Genomic DNA, 20,144 nt, shown 5'->3' with positions numbered 1-20,144 from the left:
TCAGTTTCTACTGTGAAGAGGAGAATTTGTGCTGCAGGTTTGACAGGGCGAGTGGCAGTAAGAAAGCCGTTCCTCAGAGAACAAAATAGGGCCTTGAAATATCAACTGAGACTACTGCAGACTGGACAAAGTCTCCCCTCCACAGTCTTGCTTTGTGAATGGATAAATATGTACAAATCTTTTCTCATGCAGAAAATTCTGATAACTTTCAGGGGGATTAAATACTTTTACACGCTACTGTGTGTGTGTATACATAAAATATTTATACTGTACTTGCGGTGTATCGGTTTGCATTCATGTTTATTACCACATCCTGTGAGTCTGTGTCCTAGTTCCTTTTTTAGATTATTTTTGCTTGTCCTTTAACAGGTGCAATACGAAAACAGCTTGCAGCATTTTTGGAAGGGTTCTATGAAATCATTCCCAAAAGACTCATTTCCATTTTCACTGAGCAGGAACTTGAACTTTTAATATCTGGCCTACCTACAATTGATATTGATGACCTCAAGGCTAACACAGAGTACCATAAATACCAGTCCAGTTCTATACAGGTTAGTAAATAAAAATCTGAAATCCCTATGATGCTTTAAATCGCCTTTATATAATATTTTAACTCTTTGGCATATCTGTCAGAGAAGTATATACAGGACAGATGACCAAACTCCCCATCATGTGATGCTTACGCATTTTCTTTACAAACATCTTTTAGATACAGTGGTTCTGGAGGGCTTTGCGCTCTTTTGACCAGGCGGACCGTGCCAAGTTCCTTCAGTTTGTAACTGGGACCTCCAAAGTACCACTGCAAGGTTTTGCAGCTCTGGAGGGAATGAATGGTATTCAGAAATTTCAGATTCACAGAGATGATCGATCAACGGACAGATTGCCTTCTGCCCACACCTGGTGAGCCCTTTTTGAATATGTCCTTGGTTCAGTGAAGGAGAGTGTCTATGAATTGAAAGTGTTCATTATGATGAAGTAATACTTCATTTTCATGTCCTGCTGTTAGTGTCTCAGCTTTGTTTGTTTCTTACTCTGATGAGATGTATCCCAGTGTAGCTTCTGAAGGTTTCTTGACTCTCTACTGTCTTACGTGATACCGGCATTAGTGTTGTAAACGTCTTTGTGTTGATTGGCTGATAACTGGGTAACATGTTCTCCTTTCCTTTGCCTGCAGTTTCAACCAGCTAGACCTGCCGGCATATGAAAGCTACGAGAAGCTAAGGCACATGCTGCTACTAGCCATTCAGGAGTGCTCGGAGGGCTTTGGCCTGGCATAGTCCTTAGCTGTGCTCCTCACTACTTGCATTTGTTTGTCATTGAGCCTTCTGACTCGACTTGAACCTTGGAAGCCTTGGAAATTGGCGTGCCGAGACGCTTGTTACCTACCACAGATGAACACAGCTTGAAATTTACTGTTGCCAGGAATGCAGAGTAAGCCAGTGAGGCTGTGGACATGCGATGTGGCATAAGGGGGCATGGAAAATGAGGCTTTTTGTCCTCGGAGAAAGACTTCTAAAGTAAACGTTTTGGAAAAAAATAAAAAATTATAGATGACATCCTGTTTGCATCTCTATTTTTGAGCTTGGAATATGTGATGACATTATAAGTGCACAGATCTGTACCAAGACATTTTAAAGTGAATGTGCTGGGAAGCAAGTGATTGTTCTAGGGTTTGGGTGCACCAAATAATAAAACGATAAAGTAAAATTTAATATCTGAGGAAACCGTTCTGCTGCAGCCTGAGTTCTACATGGCCTCCCAATCCTTTTCTGGTTGTCCATCTCTTTTTCTGCTGTTGCTGAACATCTAGCTGCTTGTAAGAAAAAGTGTATATATATCTATATAAATATATATATATATACATACAGCTTAATTTAATTGAATGCAATTTTTTCACTTTGTAAATAACAGGAAGCAGACTGTTCCTTCATGGATCAGAAATATAAATGGAAGTGCTTAAGAATTATTTTAATCTGAAAGGTGGACTTTGCAGATGACCTTTTTGGGCTTTTTTAACGCACACCACCTCTAGACAATATGATGGTTTTGGAGTGTGGTGTGTGTGAGTGACTTGCTCACACCTTGGATGTTGCTTACTTGCAGCATGGATGCTAGTGATGGAGATGTCATACCCCAGCGTCAGAGTTCTGCTGGGAGAATCCCCTCGTGGAACCCAACAGTACCACCCAATTAAGCCATAGGCCTTTTAACAAATACAAATAAATACCAGAAAGCCTTCTGTTTTGGTTAGCAGTGCAGAGAGTATGAGCGGTTTGTAAATTTAAGCTTAAGTTGGGGTGTTTTTCCCCTCCCATAAATTGTTTCTAAAAAAATATGTTGTTAATTCTTCAGATCTTTTAACTTTAACACATTTCCTGCATCTAATCATAGAGGTGATTTGTTCTAGTGAGGGGCTAAAATGGCTATATTTGAAATCACACCTGTTCTAACGTGTTAATCCCAGACGAAGCTCACCTCACAGCCCAACCACAGATCTGTAGCCCGGGGTTTTCTCACATGGGCTGGTTGTACTGAAGTTGAATTCTTTTTTTTTTGCTCTTCCTCACTGTTTTGTTGATGTTCAAGCTCCAGTCCAAATCTGTAAATGTGTGGCGTTTAGTCAGCAACAGTATGTATGGAGAAGGGCAACAGTTTCAATTGTATCAGAAGGGATGGAAAAGGAGCTGCAGGCTTTACCACTGCTTAGAAATTTAAAATGTTTCAAAAATTGGGAGAATTTTCAATAAAGGTTTAGTTTGAAGCAAATGTGAGTCCAGAATATATTGTCTGTGTTTGAAATGTGATCTGCTTCATAGATGAATGGTGGACCTGTGACACTTGATTGTGGAAGAACTGCGATTTGCCAGCTAAATCTTTGAAAATATGAATACTGGAGGTCTGCCATTTGTTAGCACTTCCATCTGGATCTGATGCTATTAAAACCTCCTTGGGTAGGGAGGGGATGGCGATGTCAGGAGGGTTTCCATTCACTACACGTTTCACATGTGACTCTTAGAATGAATGGATAGGGGAGTGTTAACTGACGGTGCTCTTCACTGCCTATTACAAACTAAGTTTTTTCTCATTATTAACAGTATGGTATTGCTGTTTTCACAATATAACGTAGATTACTTGTAGCTTATCCAGACCTACAGTAACAAGCAAGCCAGTAGTGCAACAGTGGTGTTCCATCCTGTAGAATGTGAGGAGCCAAGGTGGCCAAACATGGAGGCCTCAGCCAGAACACTTGGTGAAGAAAGGCAAGGACTTGAGAGTACATTGTTCAAATTCTTTAGTTTGCCATAAATGAGGATCTGACATCGGTTTGGTTTCAGGCTCCTGGCTGGCTATTTTGTTGGCCAACAGCTTTCACAAGTATTAATTTGTGTGCTGGCTGTGTTCTAGAAGCTGTTAACTGACCCCAGCGACAACAATGAATGGGGGGGGGGGGGGGCAAAGTTTAAAGGATGAAAGTGAAGGAAGTAAATGTTTAAGCCACCTTAATAATTTGTCTGGTTGCTATGTCTCTGTCATTCCAACAAGATGTACATCAAAAAACATTTGTGTAAGTTAAATACATTGTGTGCCATTCCAACAGGTGGTGCATCAGAAATGTATGCAGTTGTACATCTTGAATATTTGCAACTTGCCATCTGTTGGAATGACAAATGTGACACATTATATTACAGCTTGCTTTATAAAATACATTCCAGTAGATTGTGCAAACATTAATACTGAAGTGTATGTTAATTACATAGATTTTAGCCTGTCTTAGCCAAGTAGCACAGCTAATTCCAGAGTAAAGAGTTAACACTTGAGTACAAGCCAGGCATCCTTAAGTCAGTCTGCGTCCAATGACATCTCGCCACTAATTCACATCTTCACAAATGGATAAGGTGACAGCTTGGCTATCAAAAATTCATTGTTCATTCCAAGAAATATGTGCACAGGAAAAGTAATTGGAAAATAGGAACCAGGCAAATACTTGGTTTAAATTTTACTAAGGGGACAGGTTGGGTTTGAGCATCGGTGCTCATCCTGAATGTCTGCAGATTGTCTTAAGAATTGAGAGACATGTTGGGTGTACAACTGAATTAAACTTTCATAGTTGCATGTTAACACAATTCTGAGACAGATCATCTGAGAACTGAATTGTGGGGTCTTGATCCTGTGATCATTTTCAACTAATACAGTAACAGAGTGAAGGTACCTCTGGCCAAGGCTTCAACCCTCTTGTGATGGTGGAGATGAGACCCCAAATATGGACTGAAGCCATCAGCAGTACACCATCTCCCAAAGGTCTCAATGCCTTCTCTGTTCCATTTATTGAATGCTGGATATCTTATGAATTTAGACTTTTGTAACCCCTTCACCCCAAATTACTTTTAAAGCTAGTTCTCTGTGGAGCAAGTATTTATTTGTACAAATTAACTAATGCACAAAAAGAAACGATAATGCCTCGTGTTTTTAAAACAACTCTCTTGTATGGCCCCTCTTAGAGGCTTTGCTATCCTGGTGTATTTCTGTTTAATTTTAAGTAGTTGGTTGGTGAAGCTTCTTGCAGGATCTCCTTTTGACTTGGCTTTTTCTTCTGTCTCTTGTCCAGCTTCAGTTACAGTGCATCACTTTTTCCACATTTTGTTATGTTACAGCCTTATTCCAAAATGGATTAAATTCATTTTTTTCCTCAGAATTCTACACACAACACCCCATAATGACAACGTGAAAAATGTTTACTTGAGGTTTTTGCAAATTTATTAAAAATTAAAAAACTGAGAAATCACATGTACATAAGTATTCACAGCCTTTGCTCAATACTTTGTCGATGCACCTTTGGCAGCAATTACAGCCTCAAGTCTTTTTGAATATGATGCCACAAGCTTGGCACACCTATCCTTGGCCAGTTTCGCCCATTCCTCTTTGCAGCACCTCTCAAGCTCCATCAGGTTCGATGGGAAGCGTCGGTGCACAGCCATTTTAAGATCTCTCCAGAGATGATCAATCGGATTCAAGTCTGGGCTCTGGCTGGGCCACTCAAGGACATTCACAGAGTTGTCCTGAAGCCACTCCTTTGATATCTTGGCTGTGTGCTTAGGGTCGTTGTCCTGCTGAGAGATGAACCGTCGCCACAGTCTGAGGTCAAGAGCGCTCTGGAGCAGGTTTTCATCCAGGACGTCTCTGTACATTGCTGCAGTCCTCTTTCCCTTTATCCTGACTAGTCTCCCAGTCCCTGCTGCTGAAAAACATCCGCACAGCATCATGCTGCCACCACCATTCTTCACTGTAGGGATGGTATTGGCCTGGTGATGAGAGGTGCCTGGTTTCCTCCAAACATAACGCCTGGCATTCACACCACAGAGTTCAATCTTTGTCTCATCAGACCAGAGAATTTTCCTTCTCATGGTCTGAGAGTCCTTCAGGTGCCTTTTGGCAAACTCCAGGCGGGCTGCCATGTGCCTTTTACTAAGGAGTGGCTTCCGTTTGGCCACTCTACCATACAGGCCTGATTGGTGGATTGCTGCAGAGATGGTTGTCCTTCTGGAAGATTCTCCTCTCTCCACAGAGGACCTCTGGAGCTCTGACAGAGTGACCATTGGGTTCTTGGTCACCTCCCTGATTAAGGCCCTTCTCCCCCGATCGCTCAGTTTAGATAAACCGGCCAGCTCTAGGAAGAGTCCTGGTGGTTTAGAACAACTTCTACTTACGGATGATGGAGGCCGCTGTGCTCATTGGGACCTTCAAAGCAGCAGAAATGTTTCTGTAACCTTCCCCAGATATGTGCCTCAAGACAATCCTGTCTCGGAGGTCTACAGACAATTCCTTTGACTTCATGCTTGGTTTGTGCTCTGACATGAACTGTCAACTGTGGGACCTTATATAGACAGGTGTGTGCCTTTCCAAATCATGTCCACCCAACTGAATTTACCACAGGTGGACTCCAATTAAGCTGCAGAAACATCTCAAGGATGATCAGGGGAAACAGGATGCACCTGAGCTCAATTTTGAGCTTCATGGCAAAGGCTGTGAATACTTATGTACATGTGCTTTCTCAGTTTTTTTTATTTTTAATAAATTTGAAAAAATCTCAAGTAAACTTTTTTCACGTTATCATTATGGGGTGTTGTGTGTAGAATTCTGAGGAAAAAAATGAATTTAATCCATTTTGGAATAAGGCTGTAACATAACAAAATGTGGAAAAAGTGATGCGCTGTGAATACTTTCCGGATGCTCTGTATACTGATGTTGGACCCTGAGGTGGTCAGTGTAATGCTTTTCATGGACCATCTGCAGGCTTGAGGTGGATCGGCTGAAAGATGGACTTTTTGACAAACTTTTTCCAAAGATACAAAAAGATTCATCAAAGTGCTTGTGTTTCTTAGCAGTCTTCATTCCATCAACTTTGATCAGACCCGTTACACCCCCAATGTGCTGCACACAAAGTTGCAGACTGGCATTGACTGGCGTACTCCTCACTTGACATGATGGCATCTTTTGCGAATCAAAAACTTGTGGTCTCTTGTGTTGTAGACACTTCAGCTTGTTGCGCTTCTTCAAGAATGGTGGCGTAGCTGCAACATCACCCCTGGTTGAATGAGGTACTTGGCCAGAGGCTAAGCTGACACTTGTGTTCTAGAAGGGGCTGCTCGTCAGATACAGGCAGCTCAGCTCGGCCCCGGGAGCTTCCACTGCATTTTCTGTCAGCATTTCTTCATATTTCTTTTGACAGTTTGGAAGATGCGAGTTGGTGTGATGTCACATGCGGACTTGAGTTTTGCATCTGCCAACATGTGTGCCCTTTTATTTGTTAAGCTGCTCACCACCTCATTCATTTGAATTCCTTCAGCTGTTGATGGAGTTTATCAAATATGTGGAATGGCCAGTAGTCCCGAGGAGAACTCGTCAATGGTTTTTTGAAACATATAAATGGTTTACTTTGTTGTACCAACAGTTGTGTTGAGCTGTTTTCACAAGCAAACTTATTTGGTTGTCTAGACCAGGACTTCTGCTGCCTGCTTGGTTCATAATGGTGAAGATAACTGCCATATTTCTGATTTGAGACCATCAGCCGTGATTCTCACAATGTGCAGATTTTTTTTAAACTCAACAGTAATCTGTGATTCTGGAAATGAAGAAGAAAAAGATGTTGGGACTCAAAGTATCTGAATTATTCTAGAGTTTGGGAATTCAGCACCTAAAAAGTAAACATTTGGTAGAGCGAGACCACCGTCCTTTTGAGGTTTCTAAAGCCGAGACTTTTGCTTTTTTCAGTTGGAACTTTTTTTCATTCAAAATTAAATTTTTTACAAACTATACGTAAAATAGTTGCAGCTTGCTAAAAAATCAGAGGCGTTAGGATTTAGGTAGTATGGAAGGATTGAGCCTCCACATGGAAAGGGCAAGTGGCCTGGCCAGCTACTACTAAAATGTGTAAATTCTGAATTTGTAGTATTTGGAGTTTATATTTGTTGCTGAGTCTGCAAAATTCGGAGAGATTTCATTCACACCAAGGTGACACACACAACCGCCTGAGAGAGAAGTTGCACAACAACTTTTGGACATCAGTGATGGAAGAAAATGTTAACGACCTTAAAGTGAACTGTGGAGTTAAAAAGAGAGAGCGCACCACCACATCCAGGGTTACAAGGAGCAGCTTGAGCCTGGACAAGGAGAAATGGAAGAAATGCAGTGACGTGACCCACCGTTCAATGGAAACATGGAAGCATCTACCAATGACTGCTGTTTTATGGGTGTAAGTGTCACAGTTGGTGTCCTCAATCAGTTTGTGAATCTAAAGGAACATGAAGACATCCTGAAGTGGAAGACCTTCAGTTTGAGAAACTGCAGACTGCTTTTATTATGTTTTAATTATTTTGCTCAGGTGAACCAGGATGAACTGAATATGCAGGCTTTTAGTTACAAGCATCCTTTCTTGTCCCTTCTTCCCATGTTGTGCTAGTCTGGGTTAATGGAGGTGAGAAAAGAAGGAAGGCAAGTCCACGCCACAGAGTCAGAGGACCGCCCTGTCTCAATGAGTTTAGAATCTGGGAACAGGTAGACAATGCAGAACAAGAAGTTCCAGACTTGTAGCAGTGCTACTATTAGTTAAAGCCGCATCTCCCAGCAGTCCCTGCAGAGGCTCTGATTGGTCTTCTGTCTCGGGTGCAGGGGCTGTTGGGGTCAAAGGTGGTCAGAGTTGTTCTTTAAAGGAGGGCAGGTGTCCAAAGAAAAAAAAATGTATTTTGTGTTTCCGTGTACCTGTCTGGCGGCCTTCTGTTGATTAACCGTATTAGTCGCTGTGTCCAGGATTGTTTCGTTGTTGAGGTCTGGATCATCTTCTGTCTACCTGTGTGCTGAGGACTCATAGTGGATTCATGGCTTTCCCACAAGAAAAGGAGCGCTCCTGAACCGTCCACCCGTCTTCACCTCTTCAGTGTCTACCGGTAGGACTGTCTGTTCATTCCCTTTCAACGTACAGATCTCTGGACTTATTATCTTCATCATTTCATTACATCTGGTGCTGTTTTCCATGTGGGGGGGTGGGGTGGTTTGTGTTTGTGGTTTAATGTAATATCGTTGTAGGGGTACAGGGGTGTGTTTTTGTTGGTTTCATTTAATTTCATTATATTCTTTAATTGTTGTTTGATCCCAGTGTGCATTATTTTGTCTTTGTGAGTGTGTGTGGGTCAGGCCAAGGCTTGGAGCATCCCTGGGATCTCCTCTATAAAAAAATAAATAAATCACCGTCTTCTTGACGGTGTGAATCTTAGCAGCACTGGATCGCTACAGACTTCATTTACAGCTGGAGAAAGGAAGAAGTGAGGAGGTACACAAAAGATGAGAGCCTCGTCAGTCATTCATCATAAGGACAAGATGGCCAATAAATGTGTATGGTGTCCCGTGTCTTGGAATCCCACGTGTGCATTTTTACTTAAATATGGCTCATCCGATGCACCAAAGATGACAGCGACGTTGGAGATCAAGTTGACCATTTCATGTGGATGTCTGAGAAAGTAATCTAAGAATCAAAAGCCACCCAGGTTAATCATCCCACTCCTTAACATTTCTTTTTATCAGTAAGCTTTTCCAAGACTTTATATTCAGACTTTGCTACTGATTTTACATTCTATTGTACTTTTTTATTTAGTATTATGTGTTAATAAATAACATGTTGCTTTTATTTTTCTTTACTTTCTTTTATCTTTTTCCCCAGAGAGCTACTTTTACAAAATGAAAATGGCCGAGAGCTACTCATTTATTCTCATAGCTTATTTCAACCCAAACAAACTGAATTAGCTTGTTATGCCTGAACATTTACAAAATGTTGGTGTCCACAACTCACATTTTGCATTAAAACATCACAAAACATATTTAGTTCACCCACAAGTGCATTTTGTATGTCTGTATGCATTTTCTAGTGTATCTCACACTATTGAATTGAAACATGAATGTTGTCAAAACAAAACAATGCAACTTCCAAATACACAGATGTGACTTCTTCATTTGTCATTTGTTACATGTCACTGTGTCACTTCACATGTCCAGTTGCATGTGTGATGTGTTTTTCAGTTAGTCAGATGACTGGCACTGCATGAAGTCACCAAGAGAGGTGTAGGGTGGAGTGTAGACACTTAGGTGTTCGTCTGTCAGTCTTGTTCTGAACTTTGATTTCATGACATTCATGTCAGACTCACAGAGGTATGAAGACCCAAACAAAACAGACATTTTCAGAGCTGCTTGGTGAACATTCTTCTAGTTATCTGGCTCTACTAAGCTCCAGAAATGCTGAGAATGCTGTTGAGACTAACTGCACATTATTTTGAACGTTTACTAATACATAAAATCCAATGTCTGTCTGTATTTCTGTCCGCATTTCACGAGAGAACTACTTAATGGATTTTTTTTTTTTTTTTTCTATAATTTGCTTGAACATTCCGGTTGATTTTGCGACTTCTCTCATTTCTCTATGTATCATAGTTCGCTTGCAGTACCGATTTATTTGAGCAAATCCGAGAAACACGCAGCGGGCCGAGGGGGGCTCTCCTCACTCACTCACTCGCCAGCTTCGGGGCGTAGTCCTTAACTCCGCTTAGCTAGCGAACGAGAGAACAATTCAACTTTGTTTGATATTTAAAATAAAGTGTTACTTAGGTCTTGATGAGTTTGAGTCCGGATATTCTCTTAAGTGTATGCCACATTGAAAACATAGATTGCAATTCAGATTGTGGATCGTGTGTGATCGATGTGTTAAAAGGACCGTGATATGATTTTTTTGGAAAGATCGCCGCACCCCTAATTTGACTAATCAAGTTTTCAAATTTATGTAGGATTCATTAACCCTTTGGTAAGCTACTTGGAAAGGGGTTGTGAGGTACAGGTAGCTCGTGAGCGACGTATTGGAGACCCCTGATCTGCAGTGACTGAAATAATAAGTGGGCACATAATGTGGGGAAGACTGCTGCGTACTTAAGACCAATAGAATCGGTTTACCTGTCCCTTCCATGGCTGATCGCCAATGAAAGCACTCGGGTACAACTTTCTGTGATCAAAGCACCGCTACTCTTATCACTAAAGTAAAACATGCCTTCTGAAAGCCCATCTAATATACAATTTAGATATTAAGTACAGGTATACGTTCTGCTGTGGGAACCCCTGGCTAAATCTTACCTAACAGTGAGTGACTCCTCCATGAGACCAAAGAACAAGCATTGGTGCCACCAGTTTGCAGATGTTGGCGACATCCAAGTTTCATGTGCTTTCTCAGCGCCATATCCTGTCGTTTAGCCAGAATGGTCCGATGGCTCTGCTGTTGTCTCACTCATTGCCCCTAATAGTCCCACAGATTTTCTATGGGATTTAAATCTGAGGATTTTGCTTTAAAATGTTGTTCTTCAGCAACTGTTGTCTGGGAAGACGGGCAGCCACTCTGTGTTCCCTCGGGTGATGAAGCACAAAAATTAACACACGGTCATCTAGACACCCAATGTAGCCCTTTTCGGTTCGAGTGTGTCGCCACCTCAACCAAAGGACCCCTTTCCTGTGGACCTGCATAGACCATCTGCAGCAATTCTTCTGTCACTATCTGTGAGCACCATCTTTCAACCACAGTTCTAGTGACAATTAGTGGATGACTGCAATGGACACCACTGGTGGAAGACCTGCTGGACAGTACGCTGATACACCTGCAAAGCTGACAACTTCTTGTACAATATGCCCCTTGGCATGGCCAAGCACAATAACCCGTTTGTGCCAATCATTCATGTTTGTCATACGATCCACTTTTCAGAGAGACAACCAAACACACACGGAGCTTCACTACTTTTTGTCACTCTGCGAACTCCATAGCACACGGCGTGGCTATTAGTAGGACAGTATTCACATTGGAGTGTCTGATTTATGTATCGCTGCTTACATGGCTACTTTTTTGTCTGGTGAGTTTATTTCAGTCAGTCTGTCAACGTTGGAGAAAGTTGATCCTTCAGCAGGGCAAGGGCATCATAAGCCAAAGTAACCTTGGAGTGGCTCAGGGACCATGAGCTCAAAGTTCTGCATGGACCGTCAAAGCCGTGACCTTGGCGCGTTGTCAGACTAACATGAAGCAAATCTCCAGGACAAATGGGTCAAAAGACTTTGAGATGCTACTGCTGATAACGATCAAAACTACAAACGTGCAGGCCTGGTGTTGAATGCTTACACAATCAGTGGATTTCAATTTATTCTTTAAGGTTTTTCTAACAAATTTTAAAAACTAATTTTGAATTTCAGTACTTTGAAGTAAAAGAAAAATCAAAAAGAAATGTCAGCATAGGATTTCATGTTCAGTGAAATTCAAGAATTCTGTATGAATATTTTTGCAACGTCACCTTTCAGTGCTGGTGGTCTATTTGCCAACAAGCAGAAGTGACAAAAGTGACTGTGCAGGACGGCTGAGGACTTTTAATGCCGTTGTCTGTCTGCATGTCTGAGAAACACACAAAAAAAAATCCACAATCTACTAATGGCAGCCTGGCAGTGGAAATGTGAGCCCCAAAGACCAAGGAATCCAGGAATGAAATGTCTTTGGTGCTCTTCAAGGCTTCATAAGCAGATAAAATCCAAGGATGAGAGGCCCAAAGCGCCAATCCCACAGAGCAGCCCAGGGAAGTTACAAGCAAGAGGGAATTAAAACTTTGAAGAATGAAACCAAAGTTAATGAAGTGTCCAGCAGGAGCATGAAACAAAAAATGCTTCAGGAACAGATGAAGAATTAAATGGCACAAAATTCAAATCTTCGTGGACTGCTGAAGAAACGAACATCTCAAGACATTCAATGTGCACTCCTCTCTTTTGCTGTTAGGGTATGTAAGTGTGGAAGACGTTCGCAGCGTGAGACACCACAGCAGTGATGATGTTGTCCTCAAGTTCTCTTGAAAAACACCAAAGAGTTGACACCAGAAGCCTGCAAATGCTGTGTGAAACTGAAGAACCCAAAGTGACCACTGGGAGAATAAGCAAGAGGCCTGATACTAGAAATTAAGCTGGAAAGACTGGGAAGAACTGCACTGCTCAGCAGAACAGGCTGCCATTGGCTTCAAATACGACTGTCCTTTGACAAACTTGAATGCAGTCGGTCTGTGGACTTGATGTTGGTGTCCGACATCTAAAAGGAATTACTGGGTGATTGGTGGTAGTTGCCGTCTGCCTCACACATTTCATTAAATGTCAGCGCTATCTGGAATGTTCCACATACAAAATACATTTGCCTTTTCTGCAAACCAAGAAAGGTGGACTTGTTCTTCATGAGGGGAGGTTCAGGCTTACCAGATGTTGCCTTTTTAAAGAGCCCCTTAGCCTTATAAGCAGGTTTGACGTGATCAGCGTGGTGCTGATTTCCACTGTCTATAATAAGAGGCCTTCTACTGAAATACAGCAAATGATTTAGCATTTAAAAAGTCCCTTGTCGGGACTCCTCACAAGCCAATATTACCGAGAAGTTGTGCTTAAAATAATAATTTGTGGGCATTTAATATCTGTCTACAAAATAATAAAACACTGAGGTCTATGAGTCCAGTCCTCCTGAGGAATCTGATTGGTCAGTTAGAGCTTTGGTGACACGACGAAGAGGAAGCCCAAGTGTGAGAGTTATGAGGAGTAAAGGCGCACACTGAGAGTGCCACCTTCAAAGAGCAGAAGTACACCATTGGACAAGAGGCAAGAAAGACGCCTCAAAAATAACGGCAGGGTCTCCGAAACGGGCTTTACAGGAATGCGCATGAGAAGAGGAGCGCTGAGGAAGAGCAGTTCAGACACCGACATACAGAGGAAGGGCACTGAAAGTACACGTAGGGGGGGAGAGAGCAAATATTTTACTATTCTGTTACCTGTCTTTGACAAGCACTCTGCCTAAGCAGATAAAAGAAGAGATATTAGACAACTAGTGGGAGACGTGGACCTCTGGTCCTCAAATAAAAGGGGTGTAGTCCACCATTATAATGAAAATCTGGAATATGAACTTTGAAGATGTAGGCACCACGTCGTAGGGGAGTATCAATAAAGGCTGTAAGAAAAGATGATCAGCTGCTGGCACTGCGTATGTGTTGCTGTGGTCCTCACATAAAACAGGATAGAGACCAGTGGCATAGTGGGGGAGTTCAAACTGTGTTACTGAAAAAGGGATGGAGCACAGAAAACATAAGAGAGAAAGCACTGCAAGAACGAGATGACACATTAAAGCAAACGCCTGACATGCTGTGCTTTCTAACAGCGTTGGTGTTGTGGAAGAGCAAGGAGGACACATACGTGGCATCTGACATTCAAACCCAGGATCTTGGCTTCATTATTCAGCAGTGCTAACCACTGTGCCGCTGTGTTGCCCTCAGTAGAGCAAAAATATACTTTTAGGAAGTTTTTGAAAAATCTGCCAATCATTATATACAGTAATGTTTCCAATAGCTGTATATAATTAGCATATGGTAAAATCTAGGCATGAGACATTACACTTATAATACAATTCAGATTGCCAATCAGGCTTCACAATACGGGATATGAAATCTTCCCAAAAGAAATGAACAGTAGGTTTAATGTTACTTGCTATTAGATAACAAAACAAAACAAATTCAAATCATTAAGCAAACAGACAATTTTTATTTTTGTAAGTCTTTTCCTTTGTATTGAAATAATCTTCTTCTTCTTCCAGCTGCTCCCGTTAGAATAATCTTAAATACTGTAACAATGCCAAAGAGGCCCACACCAAATGACATCTGAGCCCTAGAATGGGTTTGTTTATTTGACAATGAAAGATTGTACTGTACGAAGTAACATCTATCCACTGTTATCACCACAGGAAATACCCCTGAAGATATCAGACACCTAGCACTGCACCCCCTCGGCTTATCTTCCACTGTCCACTGGAGACCACTAATCTTCTACAAAGGCTTTTATTCATCCTGTGCTCCGAGAATCTCCGCCTGCATTCTTCATGCAAGTAAGAATTTCACTGCACTCTGTACCTGTGACAATAAGGAGCCGATACAACTATAGTATAAAGTCACTGCCGCAGTCTAAATCTAAACTTATCTTTTGTTTTCTGATTTAACAACAAAAATTGCTCAAACAATGGGTGAAACTGTATCCTGCTTTAATACGTTACTGTCCCCTTTAACTGTACCGGACTGGATCTACAAGTTGAATATCCTTTTTGGCCACAGCCAGGCACGTCTTTCATTCTTCCACACTTTCCCCTGTCAAATGGTCCTGTCTGCTAATCAAAACTGAGCCATCTCTCTGTACAGGTTAGGAAAATGATGACATTTCATAAAATGCACACAAGTATACTGTATACTGTAGAATGGTACCTCAGCACAGGAGATACAGTGCATCCGGAAAGTATTCACAGCCTTTGCTCAATACTTTGTCGATGCACCTTGGGCAGCAATTACAGCCTCAAGTCTTGTTGAATATGATGCCACAAGCTTGGCACACCTATCCATGGCCAGTTTCACCCATTCCTCTTTGCAGCACCTCTCAAGCTCCATCAGGTTGGATGGGAAGCGTCGGTGCACAGCCATTTTAAGATCTCTCCAGAGATGTTCAATCGGATTCAAGTCTGGGCTCTGACTGGGCCACTCAAGGACATTCACAGAGTTGTCCTGAAGCCACTCCTTTGATATCTTGGCTGTGTGCTTAGGGTCGTTGTCCTGCTGAAAGATGAACCGTCGCCCCAGTCTGAGGTCAAGAGCGCTCTGGAGCAGGTTTTCATCCAGGATGTCTCTGTACATTGCTGCAGTCATCTTTCCCTTTATCCTGACTAGTCTCCCAGTCCCTGCCGCTGAAAAACATCCCCACAGCATGATGCTGCCACCACCACGCTTCACTGTAGGGATGGTATTGGCCTGGTGATGAGCGGTGCCTGGTTTCCTCCAAACGTGACGCCTGGCATTCACACCAAAGAGTTCAATCTTTGTCTCATCAGACCAGAGAATTTTCCTTCTCATAGTCTGAGAGTCCTTCAGGTGCCTTTTGGCAAACTCCAGGCGGGCTGCCATGTGCCTTTTACTAAGGAGTGGCTTCCATCTGGCCACTCTACCATACAGGCCTGATTGGTGGATTGCTGCAGAGATGGTTGTCCTTCTGGAATGTTCTCCTCTCTCCACAGAGGACCTCTGGAGCTCTGACAGAGTGACCATCGGGTTCTTGGTCACGTCCATGACTAAGGCCCTTCTCCCCCGATCGCTCAGTTTAGATGGCCGGCCAGCTCTAGGAAGAGTCATGGGGCCTCATGTATAACGCCGTGCGTAGAACTCACACTATAACATGGCGTAAGCACAAAAGCGGGACTGTGCGTACGCACAGAAAAATCCAGATGCAGGAATCTGTGCGCACGCATACTTTCACGTTCTTCCACTACATAAATCCCGATCAGCGTGAAAAGTAACGTACGTACACGCGCCTTCTGTCCCGCCCCAACTCCTCCCAGAATTACGCCTCTTTGAATATGCAAATCAATATAAATAAACCTTCTGTGAAAAGACAATGGGAAAAGCACAGGGGAAAATATAAGAATTTCAGCGAATACCAAGTGGAGGCAAAGGAAAAACGTACTATTTGTTGGTTTAAACAGTGGTATAATCAACAAAAGAAAGTTGATCGAGTGACAGAGTGTCGGAGAAACTCGAAAGATCAAATTCACAAAGTCGCACAGTGCCCGAAATAAAAAAGAAATCACATATCAAAGTCGCCGTGAAAAGGCAAGTCGTAGCCCACTGTCTGAGTGTCATATGAAAGCTTCTTTGAGTAGTGAGAAAAGCGCTATATAAATGCAAACAATTATTATTATTATTATTATTAGGGTACAGACAAAACAAATAGGCACACAGTGGGAAAAAAGCACGAAATGTCAACTTTAATCTCGAAATCTCCACTTTAATCACGTAGTTTATTTTGCCATTAAAGTAGAACATCATAAACTTCATCTTAAAATCGTTTATTTTACTAGTTTCTCAAGTAGCACGTTAAAGTCTTTGTTCTGTGTTTGATCTTCTATGTGCTCTATGTGTGTGAATCACTACGTGCTTCCGTTCTTTCTCTTTCTCCGACAGGACACAGAATCCATTACATTCAAGATATTACAGCTCTCTGAATAATTAAAATACTGAGATGTATACGTGATATCATTTTCATGATGATAGGAATGAAAGCATGTTATTAAACATGGGAACACGGTGGCGCAGTGCTTGTTCATATCTCACACAAGAGGCTTGCTGCGCCATGTGCGACCTTCAATGAAATAATTTATTACAGAAGTACTGTCTCTTTCAAACGTACTAACCTCCAATTCCTGTCCTTACTTTTCTTTCTCCAAATACCCAATCGCCACACAATCAGCTCTGTAATAGACGTTAAGCCATCTGTAAGCTTAGAACGCCGATTCTTCAAAACTTTTAAGGAACATTGAAATATCTTCGTAGTACCTGTTTAATTATTCTATCCGTCTCCTTCCAGTGTCGCGTCAGCACCAGCAATAACACAGCGCAAGGCAGGAGCTATCCGTGAACTAGCTAGCGCTGCGGCACCGTGTCCTCACATGTTTAATTATTAACAATGCAGATTATTTAAATGAAGTTAAAGTTTTATCTGTATACTATAAGCAACATATTTTGCTGCATTTCATCTTAAAAATGATATTGTCATCATACGCGCTTTATAAAGTGGCGCAGGTTGTGCAATATTATAACTGTAGTGCAAGTTTACAGTGAGGTAATTGTACTTATAAGTACAAACAGTTCTACAAGGAGCACTTGATGGACTGATTGAGTGCGTTTAGAGTTCTTGGGATGAAACTGTTTCTGAAACGCGAGGTCCGTACAGGAAAGGCTTTGACGCTTTTTGCCGTGGCTGAGGTAGTGTGTACTTGAAACTGTATACCGATAATTCTCTTTCCGATCAGCTGCTGCTGTGATTCACACTCAGATACAGTGATATAAATACTCCGATTGGTGCAGTGAGAGTAATACGGAAAAAGATGATCCGCAGTGGCAACCCTTAACGGGAACAGCAAAAAGAAGAACAAAATGCAGTGAGAGTAACAACGCTAAAGCAGTTATGGTGTTTGGAATACTATGGCTATTCCCTGGCCCATTATATTGCTGCAGGTTAATTACAATCAGATGCATTACACTAATAAACAATATGCAGTTAATTTCAGTGTATTTATAAAGCCGCGTCAGGAATGTGGAGCTAAGAACGAAAGGGTGACCACACAGGAACAGTAGTTTGATCATTCTGTGGACCATTATATTGTTACAGGTTAATTACAATCAGATGCATTAAATTTATGAACGATATGCGGTTAATTTCAGTGTATTTGATAAAGCCGCCGCCGTGGATGTGGATCTAAGAAAGAAAGGATGACCACACAGGAACAGTAGCACTGCTTTGACGCTGGGTGCCGCCAGTCTGCAAAACGGAGGGGAGAAATTGCGTACGCCAAGGTATGAGTTACCGTGGAAATGTGCGTGGCTTTACGCCAAGTTTAGGTTTTATACATCGCGATTTGAGCATGGAAACAGGAGTACGCAACATTTCTGTGCGTACGCACCGTTTATACATGAGGCCCCTGGTGATTTTGAACTTCTTCCACTTACGGATGATGGAGGCCACTGTGCTCATTGGGACCTTCAAAGCAGCAGAAATTTTTCTGTAACCTTCCCCAGATTTGTGCCTCGAGACAATCCTGTCTCGGAGGTCTACAGACAATTCCTTTGACTTCATGCTTGGTTTGTGCTCTGACATGAACTGTCAACTGTGGGACCTCATATAGACAGGTGTGTGCCTTTCCAAATCATGTCCAGTCAACTGAATGTACCACAGGTGGACTCCAATTAAGCTGCAGAAACATCTCAAGGATGATCAGGGGAAACAGGATGCACCTGAGCTCAATTTCGAGCTTCATGGCAAAGGCTGTGAATACTTATGTACATGTGCTTTCTCAATTTTTTTATTTTTAATAAATTTGCAAAAACCTCGAGTAAACTTTTTCACGTTGTCATTATGGGGTGTTGTGTGTAGAATTCTGAGGAAAAAAATGAATTTAATCCATTTTGGAATAAGGCTGTAACATAACAAAATGTGGAGAAAGTGATGCGCTGTGAATACTTTCCAGATGCACTGTATGTTGTACCTAAAGCACAAACCCTGTAAATTTGCCCAATTTTCAAGTAAATATATACATTAAAATAATAAAAACTACATTTCTAGCTTTAAACTTATGTTTTAAGTATCATAACCAAGAGTGCTGTATTCAATTGTTTATTTTATAAGAATATAGACTGCTATCTAGTGGCTAAAATATATCATGGCACTTTGCAATTGTTTTTGATCTGAAATAATTTGTTGCAATAAAAAGAGTGATAATAGCATAGTGTTATGTAATTATTATAGTGTTATGTAATTATTATAGTGTTATGCAGGTTTCAGATTTGGCAGTGGCATTTCAGCTCAGCCAGGCTGGGTCTACTGACAGAGCTCAGAATTGTGATCAAGGAACATACTGTTTATTCACAATTTATTCAAAGAGTTTATTCAAAGATTCTGCTGCTAATTTAAGTTCCCCACCCTGTTTAAATCACCAAAAATCTATGCAACATTGACTGTATCAACAGCTACTGCTGAACAAAGTTTCTCCATTTCATTTATGCTAAATACAAACTCAAAAACCTATCTGGATGAGAATGGCTCTCAGGTCTTCTGGTTCTGATGACAGAGAAAGGTTATCACTATTGACAAAGATGACGCCATGGCAATCAGTCGAAGTGTGCAATTCATAAGGAAGTGTTTGCTGTAAAACCCAAAAGCTAACAACAAAAGGGCATTAATAGTTTGGATTTCTTTTTATAACTAAAAAATGTACGTTGTATATGTAAATTCAGTTGACATTGTACTTCAGGGTTCTGGATCATTAAGGTTTTACTGTTCCTTGGTGAAAGTGGTGGCTCTGAGGGTAGGTTGCCAGTTCGAATCCCGTAAATGCCAGAAGGGACTCTGCTCCGTTTGGCCCTTGAGCGGCTCATAACCTGCAATAGCTCGGTCCTGGGTATGTGCAGGGAAAACCTGGGAGTTGGTGGCACAATTGGCACTCCAGCCTCCATAAAAAACCTCCCACTGTTCCACTCCATCTGAACTTGTGTGGCTGCACTCGGGTCCTCATCTGGGATCCTGAGGTGGGTTGTCATGTGGTGGGTGCAGCAATGCGCTGTATCAGCGTGTGCTCCTAACCTCTTGATGAAAGTCTAATGTGCAAAAAACAATGGTGATGTATAGATATTAATTTCTAGTGTCTTCCTGAATATTTAACCCTGCACCTTAGGCACACTATATATTTATTATGAATATTTGATGTGATGTCCTGCTAATACTTACTGTTAAGATGTAAAGAAACTGCATTTGGCATTTATCTTTTATTTGCTCTTTCGTCTTTCTTTGAGGAATTCTCTGACTTGATGTCAATCTTAATTATGAACTATGACACACTCTTAATAGTCGGCGACTTTAATTTTCATATAGATAATCAATGTGACCAGAAAGTAAAAGAATTTATGAACCTCCTGGACTCTTTTGATTTGAGACAGCTCGTTAATCAGCCTACACATAAAGCAGGTCATACGTTAGAC

The 20,144-nt window shown here is 41.6% G+C and overlaps 1 protein-coding gene across 1 annotated transcript in view; it reads left to right on the top strand.

The window, feature by feature from the left end:
* huwe1 (HECT, UBA and WWE domain containing E3 ubiquitin protein ligase 1) overlaps positions 1-2,766 on the top strand; it is a 387,803-nt gene extending 385,037 nt beyond the window's left edge. Inside the window, 3 exon segments of the mRNA XM_051933601.1 lie at positions 370-551; positions 710-900; positions 1,175-2,766. Of these exon segments, the coding sequence (XP_051789561.1) occupies positions 370-551; positions 710-900; positions 1,175-1,277 (476 nt within the window). The 3' untranslated portion in view covers positions 1,278-2,766.
* The last annotated feature ends 17,378 nt before the right edge of the window (positions 2,767-20,144 follow it).

The sequence above is a fragment of the Erpetoichthys calabaricus genome, chromosome 11 (genome assembly GCF_900747795.2).
Source record: "Erpetoichthys calabaricus chromosome 11, fErpCal1.3, whole genome shotgun sequence".
Taxonomy (NCBI): Eukaryota; Metazoa; Chordata; class Cladistia; order Polypteriformes; family Polypteridae; genus Erpetoichthys; species Erpetoichthys calabaricus.
Note: the sequence above shows the minus strand (reverse complement) of the source record. Positions and strands in the feature narration are given on the sequence as shown.